The following is a 23,924-nucleotide window of genomic DNA, read 5'->3' on the forward strand; positions in this document are numbered from 1 at the left end:
TTCATTTGTTTGCTTGTTTGTACCTCCTTTACTAACACATTTCAAACACTTATTCGTGTCTGGAACGTAACAGGTGCCCAGGAAAAACTGTAATGAATTAATAGAGGAAGTAAAGGGTCAATGATGTCTGTTCTGGGATAGCGGAAAGCGGCCAGGCAGAAGGCCCTGGTTTCCCACCAGTCCACTCGGATCCCTACCAGTGACTCCCTTAAACTCTGGGAGCAGCTATTGATTTTGTGACTAAAAGGAAACAAGCAAGAGGTTTTAGCATTGGCTTTGGCCGGTCTTGCAGGTAAAACTCCACCCTAGCATCTCTCGCTGGGCTCTAGGCTCCACGATGTGCCCCCTAAGTCCCCGCCGCCCGATTAAGACTAAACCTTGCAGCTTTACCAGTCTGCTCAGGGATCTGGGGCTGGCTGAGACTTGGTCCCCTTGGACCCCAGGGGCATGGGGGAGGGGTAGAAGGGGAAATGAGAGACTTCGTCACCAGAGGGCGCCCGAGCTCGTCCGCTGCGCTCTAGCTTGTTCGCAGTCGGCTAGGGCTCGGGAATTTGGAGATTATCCGCTCCAGCTTTCCCGAGAGGAGGCGATGGCCGGCCGGGGGATGCCCGAGGACTGTATTACCCATTGGATTGGTAATTCTTTAAGGGCAGAGATCAAATCAGTGAGATTCCCGGCTCAACGCCCAGTACCCAGAAGTGAGCTCGGCCGGGAGTGAGTGAATGAATGAATGAACACGGATTCACAAGGCATCAAATTGGGCGCGACAGTAGTTTGGAAAAACAAAATAAAAGACACCCATCCCCACGACTGGAATCCCGGAGCTCTCGCTGTTTCTTGCTGATTGTCCCTTCCCTTGGCCCCCCGTTTGAGCAATTGAGCCCAGACCCGGCAGGCCCCGCCCACTCCCCCAAGGCCAGAGACTCCAGAGACTTGTCCCCACCGAGCAAGCGCCCCTTGGATGGACGCGGGGACAGAATCCACTCCACTGTCAGGTTACGAGGGAAAGAACAGAGGGAGGTGGCCGGAGAGACTTGTGATCACTAGAGAGGATCAAAAGGGCACTCTTCTCACCCCCGCGCCTTCCAGACCGTCTGCTTGCACCCCTGTCCACTTCGGTACATTCTCATGTGTCCAGGTTGGGGCGCAGCAGCCTGCTGGGAGGGCTGGACACCGCCGAGGGACGACCCTATTGGTATAGTCTCTAAACCAAAAAGACCATCTCCAGGAGCACCGTCCTGGGTGTGGGGAGGAGAGGAGAGTTCTCTCTGTTTCGGGTAGTAAGGACATCCGATGGGACGAGGGAGAAAATACTGAAGTGTAAACGGTTAGCTTACATTTCTTGAGTACTGACTATGTGTCAGACTGAATGCTGAGCACTTCGCGGTGGTCTCAAGTCAATTCCCATAGTTCCCCTTCGCAGGGTGGGAAGTAACCCATTTCTCAGTTGAAGAGCAGGTGCAAAGCGCTGAATAAATGCATGGCTACTAAAGGCCTCCGGGGTGAACTGGAATTATTTCCTTTTGACGGCACGGTATTCTATTTTAAAGATTCAACCTCATACTTGAGAAATGTGAGACTTGGCTAATACATAAGTGATAGCTTTGGCTTGGAATCAGAGACACTCTGATGCAAAGAGCAGTTTGGTGTCCTTGGTTCCAGTTTACCCAGCCGCAGTGCAGCAAGCCGAGGCCGGTGGTCACTTCCAGGTCCTACACTCCCAAAATAGGACGCTATTAGCTCACTCAGGCTGCCACTGGCCTAGCTGGCCCTTACCTCTAGGACCGACCTGTTTGTTTTCCCTTGGTTCTCATTCATTTCTAGCCTCTGGGACTCAATCTCTCCATCTGCATAATGGGAACAGTTACCAGCCCTGTCCTCACCCCTCCCTGGGCCCCGGCTTCCTCGGTGCAGGTCACATTTCCAAAGCAGGGCCCAGTGCAACTGAGAGGTCAAAAGCTGGAGCTCGCCGCAGTCCCGGGAGCATCCAGCGCTGAGGCAGGGGTGAGAAAGGAGGGGACGGGGGAGCGGCCGGCTGGGAGGGGACTCCGGTCCAAGCCCCCTGCCACAGCCCGGATTCAGCTCCAGGCCCGCCCCTCGCCGCGCGCCCGCCCCGCCCGGCTCTCGCCTCTAAAGTGCCGGGCGCGCGCCTCTTGCTGCCGCACTTTCACTCTCCGCCGCCTCATCCCCTCTGTGTCCGGCCTCCGTCCGCCCGCCGCCGGCTAGTGCCATGGATGCCAAGGTCTTCGTCGTGCTGGCCCTCGTGCTGACTGCGCTGTGCCTCAGCGACGGTGAGTGCGCCCAGCGACCGAGGCGTGGGCAGGCGCTGGGCTCCGGGCTCGGTGCCGGGCCCCGGCTCTTCTGCCCCAGCCCGAGCCGTCCCGAGCGAGCCCAACCCGCGCCGCTTTGCACCCCGGGGGTTGAGGCAGCCCACTTCGCGGGGCTCACTCCCTCTGCGTGCGGTGTTCGAAGTCCCCTGCCTGGCGCCTCCAGCTCTGAGGCTTCGCACTCCGCGACAGGGCTCGGGTTCCGGGACCCGGGATCAGCCGCCGGACCTCGGGCGGGCTGCAGAGCGAGATCGCTCAGGATAGTTGGGTGCGAGCGCGCCCTGGGCGCTTTCGGAGTCGGCTAGGGTGGCGCAGAGATGTGGAGCTGAACCGGGAACCGTGGGTCCCTGGCCTTTGACCACCCACCTCCCAGATTAGTGCCTTCCCGAGCGCAGTTGAGTTTCCAGAGGCGAATGGGCTCCGAGGCCCCGCAGCGCATCGCACCGGACCTGCGATCTGCGGTTCGTGTTGTGGAGAGCGCTTTTGCAAAGCCTGTCTGGCACCGCGACTTTGTTTGTGTTGGCGATGCGATCCGGTCAGCTGCGAGGCGTCCCATTCACGCGAGACCTACCCTCTCTCTGCACCCACCTAAGTGGGGCTCCGCGGGCGTCTCGTTCCGAGCAGCTGTCGGGTTTGAGCCAAACGCCTGGCTGCGCTTCCGCACCCGTAGTGCGGTCCGCAGCCACGCGGCGAAGCTGGACGCGCATCCAGCCAGTGCCTTCCCTGTCTCTTCCTGGGGTCACCCAAGAGAGACCCAGGCGCCATCCGGGTCATGCATGCTCCTACCCAGCCCCCCAAGCACACCTGCAGACAGGCGCCTTTGTCACCAGCCGACTGAGCTCTCTACTTCGAAGTGAGCTGAGTGCTGCTGCAAAATTCAATCTCCAAGGCCTTAGGCCACGGGGAAAGGTGGTGTCCCATTTCACTGTGAGAGGGAGAGAGCGTTTTTTTCCTTTTGAGGCTTAAGAGAAAACTCACTGTCCTGTTACAGGACACCACTGCTGCAAACCAAAATAAACCGTTGCCTCTGAACACACAAAACCAAACCATGTCAGCCTGGTCAGGCCCTGCTGAGAGTTCTTGGCTGTGAAGTTTCTAACCAATCCTGCAGAGGGTTGAAGGACACTGAGCTCCCAGCAGCTGAGGTCTGTTTGGGGGCTCAGACCTTGGAGCAGTCAGCTGGGTTCCCACAGAAGACCACAGGCTGCATTCTCCATGGCTAGTGAATGACCACCTGGGAAGTGTTCCTTAAAAGTGTAGCAAGTTGCTGGTCAAAGCTACAGTGGGACTACCCCCAAAGGGAATTTAGATTGGGTTTTTTTTTGTTTTTGTTTTTTTGTTTTTTCTGTAAGGTGAAAAAGTAACCTAGCCTTTTCTTTACACAGCCCTGGCCCCAGGTCATGGGGAACGCTCTGGTTTGAGCATGTTAACAGTTGAGTGGTTGGGCGAAAGTGGAGGTGTTACCATCCAGCTGTTGGAGGAGGAAATGGTGCTTCCTCTGGCTGCCACCTCCCCTGGGGAACTGCAGAAATGACTGGAATGCAGGGACCCAGGTCTTGGAGTCCTGGGCTCAGCTGACCCTGGGGAACACAGAAGGAGTGGCGTCCTTGTTCACAGGTTCCTCCTAACTCTGGGAAGTGTTGGTTGCTTGCCCATCTGAGTTGCCCTCTTGGCAGCTGAGTGGCCAGGTCAGGATGGTCATGCTTTCCTTGCATGCATAGGTCAGGAGGTGCTTTGTGACCACCGAGAGGCTGGGTGCTCACACTGAGTCCCCATGTTCAGGCTCTGACTGGCTTCTATCCTCCTTCCATTGGTTGACCTCAACCACAAAGCTGGGTCCCTGAATGCCCTGGGCTTCTAGGGATTAAAGCCAGGCTGGGTCCCAGTCCCAGGCCTGGTTGGGAACTAATTCAGGGGCTCTTGTCTCTGCATTAGTGTGGAAGGACTGCTGCAGAACAGAGCCCAGTTCACCAGATGCCAACTTCACCAGAAGCCAAGTTCACCCCAATCCTGGGTAACATCTGGGCCAGTCGGGCCTCTTGCCTGTACATATGCAAAACAGTGGAAAAGTTAGTAATATTGGTAAAAAGCTGGCAGGAAGGTCACCAGGTGGACACAGCACCTAGCTCTCTTGGTAAGAACGCTTGGGGCTCTGTCACTTTAAAAAACCTGTTGAAATTCTCCACTTGATAGGCAAGCAACTGGGTCCTGGGAGCAAGAATGAAAAATTGCCTTTGAAGGAAATGGATAATCCCAGGGGGTTGGAGAGGGGAGAGGAGAAAAAGAGAAAGCTTGTGTTTTGAGCTTAGAATGGGCTCTGATGTCTGGCCTGATCTCACTGCTTGGTTAATGGAGTCCAAGCCGCGTCTGGGGGACAGAGGCGAGGAGCAGCCCCCAGCATCCACAGCATCGCCCCAGCAGCTGTCACGCTGTGCACCCTCCAGCTTGACGCGCTGGGATTGGGACCAATCCTGCCTCACCACTGGGACCCACAGTCTGGTTCTGCTCAGTTGGGACCTGGTCGCAGGACACTCAATAGGGGGACTTTGACTCTTCCTTCACTCAGGGAGCCCAGCCCCCAGCTCCGGGCCACTTTCCCAGGTGCTCTGGTTACAGAGCGTGGCAGACTTGTGCAGAGAGCTGGTGCAGTTGCTAAAAGCCCTGCCCCAGCAGCACCTTTCTGGAGTCAGCCCAGGCTGCTCCGGGCTCCCTACCGCCACAGTCACCTAGTGCCTGGAAACCAGGCTTTCTTCTTCCTGGTTTTCAGGAAAGTCGAGTTTGATCTTGGGAGGGGCCAGGTGGTCTGCTTCCCCCTTGACTTGGTGGCCATGCCCTCTCTCAACTAAATTCGGCCTTTAGAAGAAAAAAAAAAAATCCCTTGCTCATAAGCTCCCCCAGCTCTCTTGCCCCAAAACATGGAACTTTAGAACCACCAGGAGGCTTCTGGGAGCTCTGTAAACAGGCAAACTTAAAAAAAAAAAAATCTCTGTACTAAATATTCTCAGACATACATTTAATCCCTGATGAAAGGATTCACAAATTCAAATAATTTGGGGGTATTAAGGGCTTGGATAAAATCTGCAGAAAATGCACACACAGACACACACACACAAATCCTAGGATCCACTCCTCCCGCACCCCCACCCCCACCCCCCAGCCGCCCCGCTCCTGGGCTGGCAATTCTAGACTTACAGGGTGAACTGTGGGTTCTGCAGGAGCCCTTTGCTAATTTACACTAATGAGTGTCAATTATGGCATTTTGCAAATTGGTGGATTGGCAAACAAAGATGGAATACAACCCAGGAGGTTGGAGCATCCTTGTGCCTCAGCCCTGCAAGTGCAGGGGAGAAGGTGGACCCTTGCCTGCCCTCTGGGGATTCCCAGGGAGGAAGCCAGTTGGGATTCTTTTGTGGTTTGCCTGAGCTTAAGGTAAACGTGAGGGGAGAGAAGACCGCAGGTGGGGGAGGGCAGCATTCCCAGGGATGCTGCAGTGGCTTCTCGGGGGAGGAGGAGGAGAGAGCAAGCCTGGAGCTCTTTCTTCCCTCTTGTTTTTCCTTGAATGGGGAAGTCTTTGTCAATAGGCCCTGGAGGAGTTGATTTTGCAAAGAATAACTGGGAACCTCAGTGCCTTGGACTGAAACAGTCCTCTCCTGTAATTCTTGCCCTTTTTTGAGACACCCTAGCAGGAGGCTTCTTATATTAGCTTCCCTAACCCCCTAGGGTCTAGCTTCCTCAGGTCCTTCTGGCCTTTTGCCTTGTCGAAGCTGAGCCCAAGCCCACTCAGAGTTCCCTGTGCCGGCCAAGGTGAAGGTCTCTGCCACGAGGCACCCATGACTCCTCCCATCGCTCCCCAGCAAACCACCACCTGATCCCTCTGCTGCAGACTCAGACACCCTTGTATCCCCAAGGCCCAGCAGGAAAATAACAAGCTGCCTTGTTCTCATTTCCCTCTCCAGCGAAACCGGTCAGCCTGAGCTACAGATGCCCTTGCCGATTCTTTGAAAGCCATGTCGCCAAAGCCAACGTCAAGCACCTCAAGATCCTCAACACTCCAAACTGCGCCCTTCAGATTGTGTAAGTCTCAATGTCATCCTCCAGAAATGGGCATAGTGACACCTCACCCGTAGACATGTTAAAGCTAGGGAAATGACACATGCCGAGTGTCTAACCTCGAACCTGGCATGACTAGCAGCAGCTGACATTACCACCAGGAAGGGGTTTCAAAAGCTGCTCTTAGCCCTGGTGCCCTAAAGCCTGGGTACCATGCTCCCACAGGTCCTTACCTCCTCTTTCCAAGCTCCCTCCCTTTAGTGTAAGAGATGGGAGCACATTCAGATGCCCCCTTAGACTGGAGGAACATGAACTTCACCAAACTTTCTTTCTGCTGAAATACAGTAAATTAACCAGCCCCTTGCTAGTAATAGTTCTACCAATTTCAGGGCTTTGGTGCCCTCATTTAATCCTTTATTACACAGCACAAAATCACAAGACCCAAATGCAGCTGAAGCCATCATTAAACTGTTTGGTGAAACTCAAAATCACCAGTTCACTTAACTACATTTTCTGAAACCCAGCACACAAGGTTTTTGTTTTGCTGGTGTTGATGGCAGCTGCTAACATTTGATTTCATTCATGTGGGAAACGAGACACACCAAAATCACATATGCAGAAGACAAAGATCTCTCCTGGAGTGCAGGAGGCTGGGCCGGGTGCAGAAAGAAAGCCACACGTGGTTGTCAATTGCTCAGATCTCCAGTGCCCACGTGTCCCCGTGCTCACTTGCAGTGAGCTTAGTGGGGGACACAACAGGTGGAACAAAAGCTACCTGACGACTTTCCACCCAACAGCAACTGGTTTTAGGTTTGATTTTTCTTTGTCTTTTTTTCCTAGCCTTTCCTGCCTTGAATGTATTTGTCATTTAGGGCACTAGAAGATGGATTTTTTTCTTTGCTTGTAATAAAATACTCTCTCATTGAGAAGTATTTAATCAGATATTGAATTCAGTGAGGATGGGCCACTTTGCAGTGGAGATTTCTTGCCTGGAACTGCATCTCGAGTTGGAAGAAGCCAAATAGAGTCCTCAGGTCTGTTTGCACAAACACAACATTAAAAAACAGCAGACCCCAGAACTGGACCTCAGTTCACCTTGCTCTGAGACTGGCCCTCTGCACAGCTCATTGGCTCAACAGGCAGGCTATGTGAAGACTCCTGTGAGTGTTGCCAAGCCACTGTGCTGGCCTCAGGTGTCCTCATAGATGCCAAGTGGCTGGGGGGTGGTAGTGTCCTCAGGCTACTTGACATTACCTGATACCAGGGATTTATGGAGAGGGATCCAGAGATAAGTCCAGGCTCTCCTCCAGAAGTCTTTAGGGAGGGAGGTTATGAATGGAGGTGATAGGGTGCAGACCAAACTTTCAGAGAACAAATGAGATCATGAACATTCAGTGAACTTGTAAATACTCTCTGGAAACCATTTTCTGGCAAACTACCTACACTTCCTCTCCCTCACCCCCTTCCCCATCCCTCCCACCCGTACACTGTCCCTCCCCGCACTGCACTCTCACCTCTCCCATCCCCCAAACTATTGCTGATACTTCTCTGTAGGTCTCCAGGCCCTCAGGCTTACTCTTAAGTCTGTCTTCCATGTACTGTCAAGATGATCCATCAAAATAAAAATTGGCTTCTGCCACCCTCCAGTTCAAAGTCCCCACGGGTTCCCATCACAAACAAAATTGCAGATAAAGCCCCACTTCTTTGCTCCTTACACCTGGCCGCAGGCTTCTTCAGTGTCCTGTCTCTCCAATTCCTCCACATCCTCTCTGCACTGTCAACCTCCTGGGGTATTTGCTCCTACTTTTCTTTCCCCCTTTACTTGCCCACTCCTACTTATCCTTCAAAAGCCAGCTCAGATGTTCTGTGTGTGAATTCTCTCTGGACTCCTTGAAGAATTTCCTTCTCTTCCCAGTATATCTGGGGTGAAACCTGCAACATGGCTAGCTTCGTCTCCCTAGCACATCTAGGGTTCCTTCCAAGCCTGAGCCAGCTGGGAGGCTCCAGTCGGGTCCAAACCTGGGTATCAGATGAGCAGTGGCCCAGGTCACAGCCGTGCCCCCTTCCGTTCAGCTGCACACTGTCGCCTTTTCTGTTTTGACAGGGCAAGGCTGAAGAACAACAATAGGCAAGTGTGCATTGACCCGAAACTGAAGTGGATTCAGGAATACCTGGACAAAGCTTTAAACAAGTAAGCACAACAACCAAAAAGGACTTTCCACTAGATCCACCTGAGGAAAGCTAAACCTGAATGAGATGAAAGGGCAAAGGTATGGGGGGAAGAAGGGCTGAATGGTGAGGACCAGGTATGCCTGGGGGGCAGTGCATTGACCTGGGGATGGACGTGAGGTTTGCCCAGTATGTAGACAACTCCATTTATAGCACATGGTACAATATTGCAGCGTGTATTCATCCATACTCGTCACATTAGCTGTTTTATAACTGGGGTTATTCTAAGAAATTATATCATTCCATCAGCATTTCCCACCAGTCAGTTACCTCATGATCATCACAGTCACCATCACTCATTATCCTTTTTTAAATTGATAATTACTTCAAGCTCTGTATTTGGTTTGTTTTGGAGATTCTCCTTTTCTCCCCTGGGGAGTCTGAGCACAGTCAGGTGATGGCCAAGCAGGGAGCTGAGAAAAGCATTCTTCCTCCAGACGCTGAGGCTGGGAGGAAGACTGGGCAGCTCCGGCAGCAGGAACCACTACTAGAATGACAACTCAGATGCTGGCTGGTGCTCGGCAGTGGCCACTACCTTACACCTCCTGGTTCAAGCTCAGTGATTAGAGGAGAGCTCCATGTAGAACTGCCATCACTGGGGACTGTGCTCAGAGACCCTCTCTGGATCATTCCCAGCCTCTCCCTGCTTCCCAGAGCATGCTTTCATCTTGCTTCTGCTTCTCATTTCTGTACGCACCCAGCTGGAGGAGGGTGACCGCAGGGGCTCCAGCTCTGCGGCCCCCCTCCTCCCTTTGCCCACACCTCTTCCGCAGGCCCTCTGTGAGATCCTTCTCTGGCCTTCTCCAGAATGGGGCTGGCCCTCTGCTGGGGGTTTGAGATCATGTCTCCGCCTTCCCATGAAAGACAGTCTTTGCAAAATCAAATGCAGTTTTCAATCTGAGGGTTTGCTTTGAGGAATTTGGTTTCTGCGATTGCCTCTGAAGCCTATGGAGGCCATGGAGGCTCTACAAATTCTGAGGTTTCTGAAATCAGAAGTGAAAAAAATAGATGAATAAATGAGCCTCTGACCACTAACCCCTCCTCCTGAAGCCACAGCACAGTTTCAGGTTCCAATCAGAAATGTTGGCAAGATGAAATTCCCATGCATAAATGGGATCCACAGATGGGCCTGGTGGTATTTGTAACTTTTTGCAAGGCATTTTTTATATATATTTTCGTGCACAATTTTTTAAACGTTTTTCTTTAGTAGACAAATGTATTTCAAAATATATTTATAGTCAAACAATTCCTATATTTGAAGTGGAGCCATATGAATGTCAGTAGGTTACATTTCTCTATTATCGCAAACTACTGGCAATTTGTAAAGAAATATATATGATATATAAGTGTGATTGCAGCTTTTTAATGTTACCCACAGTGTATTTTTTCACTTGTACTAAAACTGTATCAAATGTGACATTATATGTACTAGCAATAAAATGCTCGTTGTTTCATGGTATAAACCTCCTACTGTATGTGGGAATTTATTTACCTGAGCTAAAATCCACTAATTGTCAGACATGGGGCTCACACACATTTCTGGTATTTATAAACATAAACTGGCCTGCTGGTCAGGTGCCTTGCATCCCTTCTGCTGAGTTCACATTTCAAGTGACAGTACATGGGCCTTGCTCAGGAGCAGGTTAGATCTGCAACTCAAGCTTTTGCGTTGTTGTTGTTTTTTTTTTAAACAGTGGAATCAGTGGTGCTAGTTTTTTGAAGAATATTTGACTCACTAATTCCTCTTCGCCTTCCTCCTCCACCCTGGTTCTCCTAACATCCCCATGTAATCTCCAGAGACTCAACCCTCATAATACCCAGCTTTCACATTTTCCCATGTAAAAATCCCATAATTCCAGCCCATGGTTAATATCAAGCTTTCTCAAGAACAGGTGGCCTTACCCCATAAATCATTAAATACCATTCAGCTTGAATCATTTTAATGTGACAGTCAAGAGCCAATTGCTCTAATAAAGTTGCTCTAATAAAATCCTGCTAACCAGCTCTCTCCCTTGCTCTCCAGAACAACCCCAGTCATTTCCAGGGGTGTCTACCGGCATCCAGAAAGAAGGTGGGGTCGGGCTGCCTTCTTTTTCTCCTGGATGGTCATCCAAACCTTGGTCTTCCAGCCTCCTTTATTCTATTTGAAATGCAGAGATGTTTAAGATAAAGCAGGGAGTTCAGCTCTGCATTGAGATGTAAAGAAGCTCTAGGAGAGCAGGTTAGGGTGACACAGTCTGGCCCTGGGCCTGCCTTCCCACCCTTACAGGTATCAAGTCCTGGTCCCTGTTGGAAGCCTCAGGCAATAGTGGGAACCAGGGTCAAGCTGGCCAATGGACCATGGCTATAACCAGTTCACAAGTATCGGTGTTCTGGAAGCCCTTGTAATTTTTTTGGAATTGGGGGAAATGTCTGATTTATTTTAATGAAATACTGACAGACAGTACTTTGCCCAGGAGCCTCCAGGCCTGAGACTAAAGACAGGGTTAAACAAATACACGGGCCAGTTTTAAATATTGCATAGACTGACATGTACTGTTGTTTATTTCAACACTATTAATGGTTCTACTAATTTTATCTAAGGGGGAGCAGAGAAGAAAAAGTGGGGAAAAAAGAAAAGATAGGAAAAAAGAAGCGACAGAAGAAGAGAAAGGCTGCTCAGAAAAGGAAAAACTAGTTATCTGCCACTTCGAGATGGACCGCAGTGCACTCTGCTCCCGGCGCTTTGTAAATTTGCTCTCAGCCTCCTCCAGGGCAGAGCCCCCCTGCCTCCCGGGGCAGGCTCTCAGACTTCCATGGGGGAGCAGTGCTTTGCCGCCTCTGTGGCCACACTGGCTCCTGTATTTATGTGCTTTTCAGGGTCCTTCCTGGTATGCTAAGTTAAGAAGAAAGTAGTTCTGCAGAGATGGGGGTTGGGGTCTGTGATGCAGAGCCCATGTGCTCAGGACTCCATCTAGAACAGCGGACTCTAGAATGGCTCAGGGCTCCATCTAGAGTGACCTGGCATCTCTCTCCAGCATCACCCTGGGCTGATGAGCCTCCCACCTAGCCCTCCACTCCCTCTCTCGGAAGGCCCATGGTCAGGATCAGGATCACTCAGAGCTGACACAGCTCCACACTCTTACAATTGGCATTCCTGTCTGAGGGCAGCATGTGGCCACCTGAACTCTGCACAGAGCAGTCTGCTAGTCCAGCAGGGGCGTCTCAAGACAGCCAGCGAGAGGCATGTACCTTATACCCTCTCGTTCGCCCCCCTGCCTGGGGCATCCCTGCCTTTGCGGAGTAGAGCTGGCTGTGGTCGTGACATTTGCAGGTGATAACTGAAACCTTGTCCCAAGTGCCTGTTGCCTGGTCCTCCACCGCTCTGCCATGTGAGGCAGGACTTTCCCCCTGGGCCTGGGACTGTGTGAGTGGCTTTACCTCCAAGCTCAGGTGGGTTTCTTCAGACTATGTGGGGAAAATGGCTGGCAGCTCTGCATTTCCAGAGAGCAGCTGTGGAAATGCTTCTCAGGGAGCCTCTTTGCAGGGCAATTAATTCGCTTTGTAGATTCTTTCAACGGGTCCGGAGTCCCTGATGCAGAGGAGTTGTGTGAAGCGCCTGTAGCTCTGGGGACTCCTACCATGTCCCCTCCCCCGCTTCTGCGTGACCTTGAGTGATTAGGTTCCGGGACACAGCTGTCTCAGTCCTCATTCACCAGCCCCCAATCCAACACATACACACACACAGATTTATGGCTGAGATTTCTTCTCAAGTCTCTAATTTGGACTGGGAGGAGGGGGGATCCCAGGGGAGAGAAAGACTGATTTCAGTGATACTTTGAAAAGGGAAACCGTGAATATATATACTATTTTCCCTATCCCCCATCACACATGGACACACATGCACCCTGCTCCCCAGACCCCTGATCATAATTTCAGTACACAGATCCAGAAAGATGACATGGTTGAAGGATGGAGCACATGGATTTCAAGCGAAGAAACTCAGAGTCCTTACCTGTCACCTGGGTCACAGAGCACTGTGTCCTCTTGTTTTACGGCATAGGAATTACAGTCATTACTTTTCCCCATTGGAGGAGTGTACCTCCTAGGGCACTGTGGCCAAGGGCTTTTTACTTCCCACTGCATCCCTTGTATCTGGCTAACTCCCCCAGTCTGTACCCCTCTTGCCGGGGCGGGGGGTAATAGTAGGCCTGCTTCCGAGTGTGTGGGTTGCCCATCTACCTCGTCCTGCCCTCGGTGCCTCTGAAGGCCTCTGGATGGTTGCTGGACTGTCTAGGGTTGCAGTCCTTTCTGTGGAGGCCAGGGTAGCACTACTGTTACAAAAGTGCCTGAAAAAGCAGGCCAGACACGTGCCTCCATGCTCCCTTCTTCACACCTCAGGAACAGGATATCTTTGTGCCAAAGAGGGTGACAGGTCTGTTCTGGGAGAGCTGTTTGGCCTGTAGCAACTGTGGGTCAAGCTGTTGCTTCCCTGAGGTGGCAAACTGCTTTCTGCAGTGCTCGGGAAGATAGCACCAGCCACCTAGCCCGGGGTCAGCGCAAGCTGTGGGGACTCAGAGAGTTGCCCTCCCTCTCCCCATTAAGACACATAGGCAAGCCTCTGTCTGTCCTTCGATTACCCCACTGGCCCTGGGGCCACACTGTATCTGACCAGCGGGCACAGCCCCAGCCCCACTGAAGACAGGGTCGCCCCCACTGAAGACAGGGTCGCCGTGGAAGAGCCGAAGAGCCGGACCTCCATTCCTTTGTGGGTTGAAACTTAACTAGGCGGCGCTCAGGCGTCTGCCACCAGGTGCGCATGCGCAGTCCCAGCGCTGGCCGGCGGCTGGAGCTCCGCGCTCCAGGACCAACGCGCCACGCCAGCCCAGAGGTCCTGGGGCGGGGCGCTGTGTGACCCGGGCTGATGCCTATGCTAGGCTAAGGCATCCCGCCTCGTCCTGTCGTGTGACCGCTGTGCCATGCCCTCGTTCGTCCTTCCGCACTGTGCTTGCTCTGCCCTCCTGCCCTCTCCGCTTCCCTCCTTCCATCCGTCCCTCGCCTCTTCCATCTGTCTCTCTCACTTCAGTCTCCTCGCTCAGGGTCTCGGAAGGGAGAAGCACCACAGCGATTTGGAAATCAAGAGTTGGGGCGGTCCCCGGCTGGAAAGGGTTTCGGCGTCTCAAGTGTGCTGCCCCGCCACTGCGGGAACCCGCCTTAATGGTGTCTCCCTCTGTTCTTGTTAACAGGAGGTTCAAGATGTGAGAGGCGCAGGTTGGGTCAGACGCCTGAGGAAACCTTACAGTAGGAGCCCAGGTCTGAAACCAGTGTTAGGAAGGGCTTATAGCCACCCCCTTGCACCCAGGCAGGGCTGAGTGCATTTCCAAGGGCCTTGTCTTGCACAGTTTGCCTTCACCATTTGATTATGTAGCAGATTATATGGTGTTTATTTCTCATTTAGTTTGACTATCCAATGTCACTGGTAACAGATAGGAACTTAGATTAAGACCATTCTATTACCTGCTTTGTTGTATCTTTCCCACGGAACCCCTTATCTGGCCAGAGGTTCCTGAGCTGTGCAGGCTGGAACCCCAGAACCCCAGAAGGAGGGAGACTTGCCCACATCACCATGTCCAGGGTGGAGAGCCTCCAGGAGGGGTCCGCACCAACCAGCCTGGGCAGATTAGTGAAGGCTGCCCTGTGTGAGTGGTGAAGGAGATAGGTTCTAGGGGGCCAGGCAGGAGGCTCACCCTTCTCTGGGGTGAGAGCAGGGGTGGGCCTTTTTGGTGAGCACCGCAGGGCTTCCCTGAGCTGAGCAGGCAGGAGTGTGAGACCAGGGTGGGTAGGGTGAGATGCACCCTTCATCCCGAGCTCTCCTCTACATCCCATCACGTCCTTCTCATCATTCTCTCTCTCATCCATCGTCATGTATATCCAAGACTGTCTCCGTGACCCCGGAAAAGGACTCTCTCAAGACCAAAGCTTTACTTTAAACTGGGCACCAAGAAGCAACCCAAAATGTCTTGTGTTACCTGGTCCTGAAATCACTGTGCACATCTATGTCTTGTTTGAAATACTGTCCAGTGTCCAATCCTGTGTTTTTGTTCAAAGCCAATGTCCTTGGTGCATGCGCTGTCAGTTCCTCGTATGCAAAGGCTGAGAGTGAGGAGGTGCCCCTTGGGGCCTTTGACCAGGTTTCTGATTAGGGCTGTGATCGTTTGGGTGAAACCTTGATTTCCCCATGATCACGAACCCCTGGTGGTATCAACAGAGCCCAAGGGAACTCAATTTGCAGCAGTATGGACCTCCGAGGAAGTAGACCTTGACTCAAGGCTTCTAGAATTGTTGATATCTCAGAACTACAGAGAATTTTCTCACTGTGGTGTCAGCACTGTTTGGGGAATAACAAAAAAACTTTTTTTCAACTTTTTTTGGTTTTGAAAGCACTACCCATAGAATAATCAAAGCTGAACATGAAGATTCCTTCCCAATTAAAATCTAAACTCACCTTTTCCATTTGATGATTCTGTCATCTTTTACCTTGCACAGTGGCCCCTGGACCTTCTCTGCTGCCAGGGTCATTTTGTGCTTACAGGATGTCCAGCAGGGCATTCCTGTTAGAAAACGATGGACTGGTTAGGAAAGTAGCTTACAAATCCTGACATTTAGGGCATTTCCCTTTACTGAGAGCAGTTTGTATGGTTGCATTAAACAGTTTAAAAATCTCATTTTCTGAAAAGGTAGGCACTTGAAAGGTTTTTGCTTGTTTTGCTTTTCATCTGGTCTCACTAATACTTTTCCTCTCTGGTTAAAGTTCCCAGTAAAGTTTTTTAAGTTTAAGAAAGTAGAAAAAAAAAAGAAGGACAAAACCAGGAAATGTATCAATTGACAGGAACTGTAAATAACATGCAGAAAGTACATAGTTGTAAAATAACCTTGAATTGTAGGTGTTCTCAGATTTAATAATCTTTGAGTTATCAGTAACATGTGCTAGGCATTTCCATAAATATTCCTTTAAATTAGATCTTCACGGTATATGGCCAATCCATCAACCAAACAAAAATTCACGTCGTCAAACCAGCTTTGTTATACTTTATAAAAAAAAAAAAGAGTATGGAGGGGCCTTTATTAGTTACAAGGTATACAGAACTGCTTTCAAAACCCTCTTCTGAAATTAACCTGTCACTACAGGGCTCCTGAATTATACATGAAATGATCGAATTGTCAGTGGGAGAGTCATTTTCTAAGTAATTCAAGATATTTTTAAAATCTCATGGAAAATTTAGAAGCATCTTCCCCTGGAACCCATGAACCAGAACCATTAAATCTCTTTCTCTTAGAAAATTAATACACCCTAAATAAATCTTGACTGCAGTTAAATAAAGAATGGTTTTTGTTTCTCCCCTATTGGGGGGAAAATAGATAAGAGGAGAAACTGCCTGGAAAATGATTTGTGTGACAGTTCCTCTCCTTGCAGTGCTCCTAAGTGGAGACTGCCCAGCTAAAGCAAATACGCATTTAAATAGTCCATTTGCACAGGAAAAGACTCTCTTGATCCCCTTTTGCTTTCAAAATACAAATCCTGTGCATCACTTTGATTAGGGAGTACCCAGCTGTTCCTCCTGGTCCAGTGCTGCCCCTCTCTGACCTTCCCTTGTGCTCCGTGTAACCTCCAGGGTGGTCCTCCACCACCAGCCTTTGCATCAGGACCCAGGCAGGGAAGACTGGGGGGACTGAGCTCACAGATGTGCTGCGTGTTGGTATCTGAATCTGTGCCTTGTGTTGTTTGCACTGTTTTTTGCCCCACTCTGGCCAGGTGCTAAGACCCCAGCGAGGCTCAGGAGGGGCCCTCTGCTTATCTGCCAGTCCTCCAGAGAAAGGAGGGCCAGCTTTGAGGAGAGGCCCTGAGTAACAAAAGGTTGTAGTCCCCCCTGTGTGAAGTCCAGAGAACTTAAGCCTTGTCACTGGATCCAGTCTGACCTTCCTTTTCTGACTGCTGCTTGGTGTAATCACTATGAGATCTCTCACTGGGAGTTTATCACCTTTCCCAGGTGGTACACCCTTTTGGAGCTGGATGAGAATTGTGGGGTCCTGATCCCTCTATGCATCTTCTCTGGGAAATTTCCCATCCCTTGGAAATATCCCTTAGAAAAACCTTCATGTCCCCTAAGGAGACCGCTGACATTGCCAAGGTGAAAAATCCCATAGATTGTAATCCTGCAACCTCGCTGGACTCTCAGTCTCTGAGCAGTGATGGGTTCAGTGTTAAATGTGATAAATACTGTATTTTGTATTGTTTAAATGGCATCTCCCACAAAATGTGAAAATGGTCCCGGAGAAGGCAGCTTCCTGTATGCAGTGTGCTTTTTTTTTTTTAAACAAGTAACAACTCCTTTTGAGAAACAACAATTTCTACTTTGAAATCATATCAATGAAAAGATGTATATGCACTTATAATTTTCCTAATAAAGACATGTACTCAAATGTAGCAGCCAACGGTTTGAAATTAGTGTTACCATGTGGAGCTCTCCAGACCTGGTTTTTCTTCCTCAAACCCAACACACACTGCTGCGACAGTTGGTGGAAAACAAGCCATAGTAATAACACTCATCGTAGGCAAGAATTGGGGGGCAGACTTTCATCCTTTAGTCGAGCATCCTTAGCAGGGGGAGAGGCACACCCTCTTCCCTGAATGCCCTTGGTTTTGCTAGAAGCCCTTCTCTAAGGCCAGTTAGCCCTCTACTCCCAAAGGGATAGCTTTCTGTAAGGGCTTGAGTGCAAATCAGCGATGGGGAGGGAACCCTCCACTCTACTTCTCAGGCTTAGTAGAAGGCAACAGAGACTTTGTCCCAGATGGCAGGGCCAAACACCCTGAACTTTCTTATTTTCTGTCCTGCTTCAGGGCCTCTGATAGATGCCAGATGCTGATTCAGCCAGCACTGGCCTGGACACAGAACAGGGACCGAGCCCGACAGATACTGTGTTCTGTCCACACAGAGGTTGGTCAGCCTTCCACACTTTCCACCACCTTCTCTCAACCATGCAGGAAAGGAGAAGTCAGCACAAAGGCCCCCGAATACCTAAGTCCAGAGTGTTCTGTCCTCCAGACTCTCCTGCCCGTGGGCCCACATGTGACTGTGTCACTCCTGTGCTCAGTACATCCCGGTCATTTATAGAGTGACTGTGATATGGTTACCAAGCTGCAGATGGGCTGGAGGAAATAGGAAGGATTTGAGGCCATGTCAAGTGGCACCATGGGGTCCTGGGACAGGCCAGTTCTTGAATCCTGGTCTTCTCTCTGCTCACTCTGTGATTTGAGACCCTTGCCTGAGTCTGAGGCTCCCCACACAACTCTGGAGCTTAGCATCACCCACATTTGCATGCATCAAACTGGTCTAGTGTGCATGAAAGCCATCCTGCTCCCTCTCTCACCCTGGTGCTCCCTGGGGTCTACAGAGTTGGGATGAGACCCTGCCTGCCTCTGCTTGGACTCTGGCCAAAGCTTGGATGCCAGCTGGAGCTGAAAGTGATCTTAAAAGTTGAGTTTCTCCCTCTTAGCCAACTGATGGGGAAAAGCCTTTTCGCTCGGTGTTGTAGGTGCGTGGGGCCTGTGCAGTGCTGGTCCGGAATGCTCCACCACCAGGGAGGGACCCACAGCCTAACCCCTGGGTTCATTCCGCAGAAGGATAGTGACTCTTCAGAATGATGTTGCATTAAAAAAAAAAAAGTCCATGGCCTACCATGTTTTACACAACTGATGGCCCTCATTTAGCCAGCCAACAACTGCCATGTCAGGGTCATTAATAGGTGGTATGAATACTGTGGGGAGCAAGCCGGCTTGTCCCCTGACTTCACAGAACCTACAGTCAGGGGTGGGGGCGGGGAATGACTTGCAATGAAGTGAACATTTTCATAAAGCATGATAAGTGTAGGTCAGAATGCATCCAGGGATCAGGGAAACTTAGAGCACCATCAAGGATTCCCTAAAAGCAGTGCTGGTAAAGCTAAGACTTGAGAGAGGTAGATTATTTCTCTACTCTCTCAGGGAGGGGACAATCTACTGACCCCCAAGGACTGCCATTGTGAGCCCATGTATCCTGCTGTGAGTTAGAAATGGAAATTTATTCTGCCCAGGGCTAAGGAATCCAGGGATCTCTCTCCCAGACTCCCACCTCCTCCTCTGAAATGCACCATATGCAAAACAAAATTCCCAATTCCCACTTTCCCCCTACCTGCCATCCTCATTTATGCAAATAACAACTCCGTGTCTTCCCATGGCTCAGGCCAAAATCTTTTAGTTATCTTTGATTTATTGTATGATTTCACAGCCCTCAGCTAAACCATCAACAAACCCAATTAGTTACCTTCAAAATACATCCAAAACCCAAACACCCCTCATGCTCCCATTTTGATCCAAGCCACAGTCATCTATCTGAACCCAGTACACCAGGCCCCTAGCTGGCTCACCGTCATGTCCTGCTGCTTGCTCTCACAGCAGCAAAAGTGGCTGGTCATCATGCCCTGCCATGACACCCTTACCCAGCTCCTCCAGTGGCCAGAGGTTTATACCTGCAGCCCCTGTCACCTCTCTGAACTCACCCGTCTATACTCTAGCCACACTGGCCTTTTTGCCTTTGAAAAGTCCCTGTAGAGGACTTTAACACTCAGTGGCCTCTGCCTAGAAGTCAAATGGTTTACCCCTCCTTTCCTTCCATCTCTGATTGCCATCACCTTGTCAGAAATGGCTTTGCAGACCCCCGACCCTGTATAGCAGCCCCTCACCTGCATGCGCCTCAGCCACCTTATCCTGCTTCTTCCCACCACCTTCCCTGTTCACTTGCTTGCTGACCGCATCCCCGAAGGAGAGGATTAATATCACCACACAGGAAGAGAGGGGCCTGGCCTCTTTCACTCACTATTTATTCTTTGTGGCTGGTGCGTAGAAGGTACTCAAGAAAAACGTTTAGAATGACTGCCTGATAAATCAACAAGATGCTAACACATTGGACCCTTTCTTTGCTCATCTCTAAAATAAAGACAACAATGCTCACAAGACTGTGCATTCATTTGTGCACCCGAGGCCTCACTGGTAAGTCGTGATTTGGACCCAAATTTATCTCACTCTAATGTCTGTATGTGAGTGCTCACACACACTGTCTCTTCTCTAGAGTCTTCCTTCCCCCGGAATCTCCACCACATGACCAACTATAGTGGTTCATTCCCTGTGAGTCCAGGCTCACAATTCACCCCTCTCCTCAGAGGTCTCCATCCTCCCCATTGTAGGGACCAGCAGGCCTTCCATGTGTCACTGTCAGCGTGGGTCCCCGGGGATGGGATCTCTGCAGCTGGTGCTTCATCATAGGCAGTGGATGGCTGGCCACACCTTAGGATACAGCCAGGCCCTTAGAAGAGTGTGATTCCAGAAATACCGAGCAGAAAAGGACAATCAGGGATCAGCTCCAGGGAAATGAGGCTGTGTCCTTCTGCAGATGGACACAAGTGAGTGACAGACTGGAGGAGGTCTGAGCTCCATGACCGCTGGGATCCCCTGACTCACCTATAAGGGTCCCAATGCCTTTCCTGGCAGCAGCTGGATGCTGCTGGCTTGGCCTCAAGACAGATGCTGGCTCCCAGATCTAGGCGGGATGGCCGACCCTCTGAGGAGGAGGTGAGGCCAGTGGCCGAGGGCTCGGGAAGGTTGGCATCCAGTGTTCAGCCCCCTGAGCCCAGCCAAGCCCTGCACTGCAGCTGTGGAAGTCCCCCAGGAGAAGGAGGGACCGGGCTTGGTCTGTCTAGAAGGCCCCAGATGCAGCCATGGGGATCTCACCTTGTCCTGGCCTCCTCTTAGGCATTTTCCTGAATGTGGGAACATCAGCCTGGGTCATGGGGGCTTGTAGGGCCGTGAGGAGACAACCATTCTGGGCATTCCTGAGCTTTGGGGGAGGTGACCGTCCTTCCAGCTGCTGTGGGAACCTCCAGAGCCATGCTGGGGCCTTAGCACCTGGGAACAAGGCCTGCAAGAGACCAGCTCTTTCCAGTTCTTCCACTGATAGTTCACCTGCTCAGAAGGCCAAGGGGGAACTGGAGGCTAATGCATTCACCGCGTGTTTCCTTACGTGGGCAGGACAGAGTTCCCAGCGAGAACAAACAAGCACCTTGTTCAGGCTCTTTCCATCCTGCTGTTTGCAGGGCAGCCTGCGCCTACAAGGGCCCTGACAATACTTTCTAGACACAATCTTCTTGTCCTCTCAACAGTCCCTCGAGAGACCAGCCCTCTCACGCTTGATGGACAAGGCACCAGGGTCCAGCACGGGCATGGAGCCTTTGTGTCTCAGAGTTGGGACTCGGGGAGGCCTGATCTGATCCTGGGCTGTTTGACTCCAGACAAGTCGTCCTTGCCATCTGCAGAGAGGAGCCCCAGGCAAGAGGCGGTGGGCAGAGGCTGCTGGGCTTCAGATCCAGTTCTGCCCTGCATGACCCTGGGGTATTTTCAGATTTCAAATGAGAAACCATTTGGAAGAAATGCTGGGCAAACTCTGGCTGTAATGTCAGTACAGCCTATCAGAAACAGCAATTTTTAAAAATGAAATAGCATCAAATAGAAAAAAAAGACAAATTGAAAAACACAGGCAATCATACATCACACTTACTCAAGGGAAGAACAGTTTGCATGTATGTGTGTTTGTGTGTGTTTCACAATGTCAAATGCAATTTTTCTTGTAGATGGTCACAAGTATACTTACTGGTCCTGTGTACATAAAACCCAGTGGTTAATGGGTCTCACCCTCCCTGAGTACAAAGAAAGAAGTTAGAGGATAACAGGAGACTTCTTTGATTTAAAGAATTAAAAAAAAAAAATCTTATGTTTCTAAAATCAGGATACATTAACAATAACAGTGTGCATCAAATGACTACTCTTTTTCCTTTCTTAAAGAGCTGTAGGCTTTTATAACCAAATCAGTTCTAACCCACAGGTACTTTCCCAGCCCATGTTCTCAAGTAGAGGGAGGACAGGAGCTAGATCCTGTCATTAAACCTTTCCGGGGAGTCCAGTTCCAAAAGGGTGGAGCTCATGGAGCCCCCAACTGACCTCCGAAAGCCTGGTCTGCACTCGGAAAGACACAAGGAGCAAGAAGCTGGGGTCTGGGGCCCAGAAAGGAGAGCCTGAACTCGAAGATTCCCAAAGAGGGAAATCAAAGGGAATATCCCCGGGGCAATCAAGGACATCAGTGATGCTATAAAGATGCCCTTTCAAAGTTCTTAAAAATGGAGTCACAGTACACCTGGATATGCCCAAACAGTCCCAGTGTCTGCCTGTTGTCCCAACAAAATCACTAACAGTATCCTTTCTCTCTCAAAATGTCCTAGCTTGAATGATAAATTATCAAAGCATGAATGAGTTTGTGAACTCCGCTAAGCTTATCCCTGCTTCTCCCAGCCCTTTCCTCCTCTGTCTCCTCCTCTCTTTTCAGAAAAGCTGAACAAGACTCAGGTCCCTGTCCCATGTCCTCCCTTGGCCTTCATCTCTGTTCACCCAAAGCAGAGCTGCTTTTTGGGGCATGTGGCTCCCTGGCGCAGCGTTGGTCTCCTCTTTCTCCCCAGAGGCCAGGTTCAAGACAGGGCAGCTAGCCTAGGAAGAGGAGAAATCAAAATGCACAGAATTTTGAAGAATCCCTGGAACCGTAGTGAATGCCCACCTGCCACAGACCACACTGGGGACCTAGGGAAGCCTGTGTACTGCCCCGAGCCCCAATCTCCTCATCAGTGGTTCCTCATCTGGAACTCACAGAGTAGGGAGAAGGGACTGCCCTGGATGGCCCTGGAGGTGGGCAGGGCTGGCGCCTTAGTGCAGGGAAGGGTACAGACCTATTGCATCCTTCCTCGTGCCCAACACACAGTACACACTAACAGACGGTTACTGCAAGGGAGATGATGCTCCTCTTTTGTATTTGAGAAAAGTCAAGTTCAGCAGTTTCCTAAGCCGTGTGTGTAAAAGTAGCAGAACCTTGAGTCTCTACATGTTTTACTGCACATCTGTGTCACCAGTTAGTCCTTCATCCTGTGTGTCTCAGAAGTAACCATCAGCCATGGAGGGATGGAAGGGAGGTGTTGGGATGGGGAGGGGCTGTGGTGACAGGAGGGAGTCACTTTGAGCCTAAAAGTCACTAGACACCCCTTCACCACCCACTGGGCTGGGCGCTGTGACTCTCAGGGGGCCTGCATGCGTGAGGTATGCAGAAGTGTCTCCTGCACTGAGATGCCCCCACCCAGCCATGTGCAGCCATGGGCTCAGGAGCGTGGGTCAATGACTTGCATTCTTGTGTTGGAAAAATGAAGAGTTAGACCTTGCCCTGAGCAGTCAGCATGGAGGGAGCCAGGACTATCGTTGTTTAGTCGCTCAGTTGTGTCCGGCTCTTGGTGACCCCATGGACTATAACCCTCCAGGCTCCTCCGTCCATGTGATTCTCCAGGCAAAAATACTGGAGTGCGTTGCCATTTCGTCCTCCAAAAACCAGGACAGAGACTGATAAAGAATAAAAAGAATATCAATAATGAGGACAAAATGGATGCTAGCTAATGTTATCCATATGCTGATTAGGTGCCAGACTCAGGGCTGGCTGCTCTACATCAGGGACCTCATTTGACCTGACATACCCAGGAGGAAGGGATACTCAGGATCAATAGCAGAGGAGGACCAGATCTGTCCCATCTCTGCATGGTAGGGGTGGGCAGGCTCATGTTGGGGTTCTGCAGCTCGATACGTCAGGTTCCAGAGAGTGCAGCGCTGAGTAGGGTTTCACTTGCCTAGTTTTGCCCCTCAAAACCACCATCATGAGGCTCTTTCATTTTTCAGAGATGTCTCCTGTGTCCTCCATTTGTAATTAAACCTGTGTTTTAGTGAAGTTCCAGGCACTCTTAGTGATATTTGTCTCTCGGCTGTCTGTGTTGAGGTTGGTCCTTTGCAGAACACCAGGCTGGGATAAAGGGTTGAAGCCCCGCTACTTCAGCTTTTTCCTCAGTCCTGTCTCCAGTGTGCTCCTGCTGGGTTGTTTGAAGTACCCAGGGCAGGACGTTCTCATGCAGCCCTGGTTCAGGAGTTGTTCTAGATTCATATGTTCAGGCTCTGTCTTTGGCCTTAGGGTACACAGACCCACAGCCCACCCACCCTGGGCTCAGCCCATTGCTTCCTTTCTCCCTTCCTCATCTCCATGCTGCTCTCTGTCTGCAGTCTCAGACCCATCCTCAGGGACCCCAGCTCCTAGCTCCTAGCTCAGCTCTCCTCCAAGATTTCCTAATCACAGGGGCTTTGGCCCCTGTTCCCCCGAGTTCATCACCAAGAGT

At 50.8% G+C, this 23,924-nt stretch overlaps 1 protein-coding gene across 5 annotated transcripts in view; it reads left to right on the plus strand.

Annotated features, from left to right (window-relative positions):
• Positions 1-2,147: 2,147 nt before the first annotated feature.
• Positions 2,148-23,924, plus strand: part of CXCL12 (C-X-C motif chemokine ligand 12) — a 28,072-nt gene continuing 6,295 nt past the window's right edge. The window contains exons 1-4 of one of the 5 annotated variants that reach the window (XM_020898823.2): positions 2,148-2,291; positions 6,284-6,401; positions 8,482-8,568; positions 11,190-13,825. In XM_020898823.2, the coding sequence (XP_020754482.1) occupies positions 2,231-2,291; positions 6,284-6,401; positions 8,482-8,568; positions 11,190-11,283 (360 nt within the window). In that variant the 5' untranslated portion in view covers positions 2,148-2,230 and the 3' untranslated portion in view covers positions 11,284-13,825. The other 4 variants (XM_070470552.1, XM_020898826.2, XM_020898827.2 and 1 more) reach the window with 4 other exon arrangements.

Source organism: Odocoileus virginianus, chromosome 7 (assembly GCF_023699985.2).
Source record: "Odocoileus virginianus isolate 20LAN1187 ecotype Illinois chromosome 7, Ovbor_1.2, whole genome shotgun sequence".
Classification (NCBI taxonomy): domain Eukaryota; kingdom Metazoa; phylum Chordata; class Mammalia; order Artiodactyla; family Cervidae; genus Odocoileus; species Odocoileus virginianus.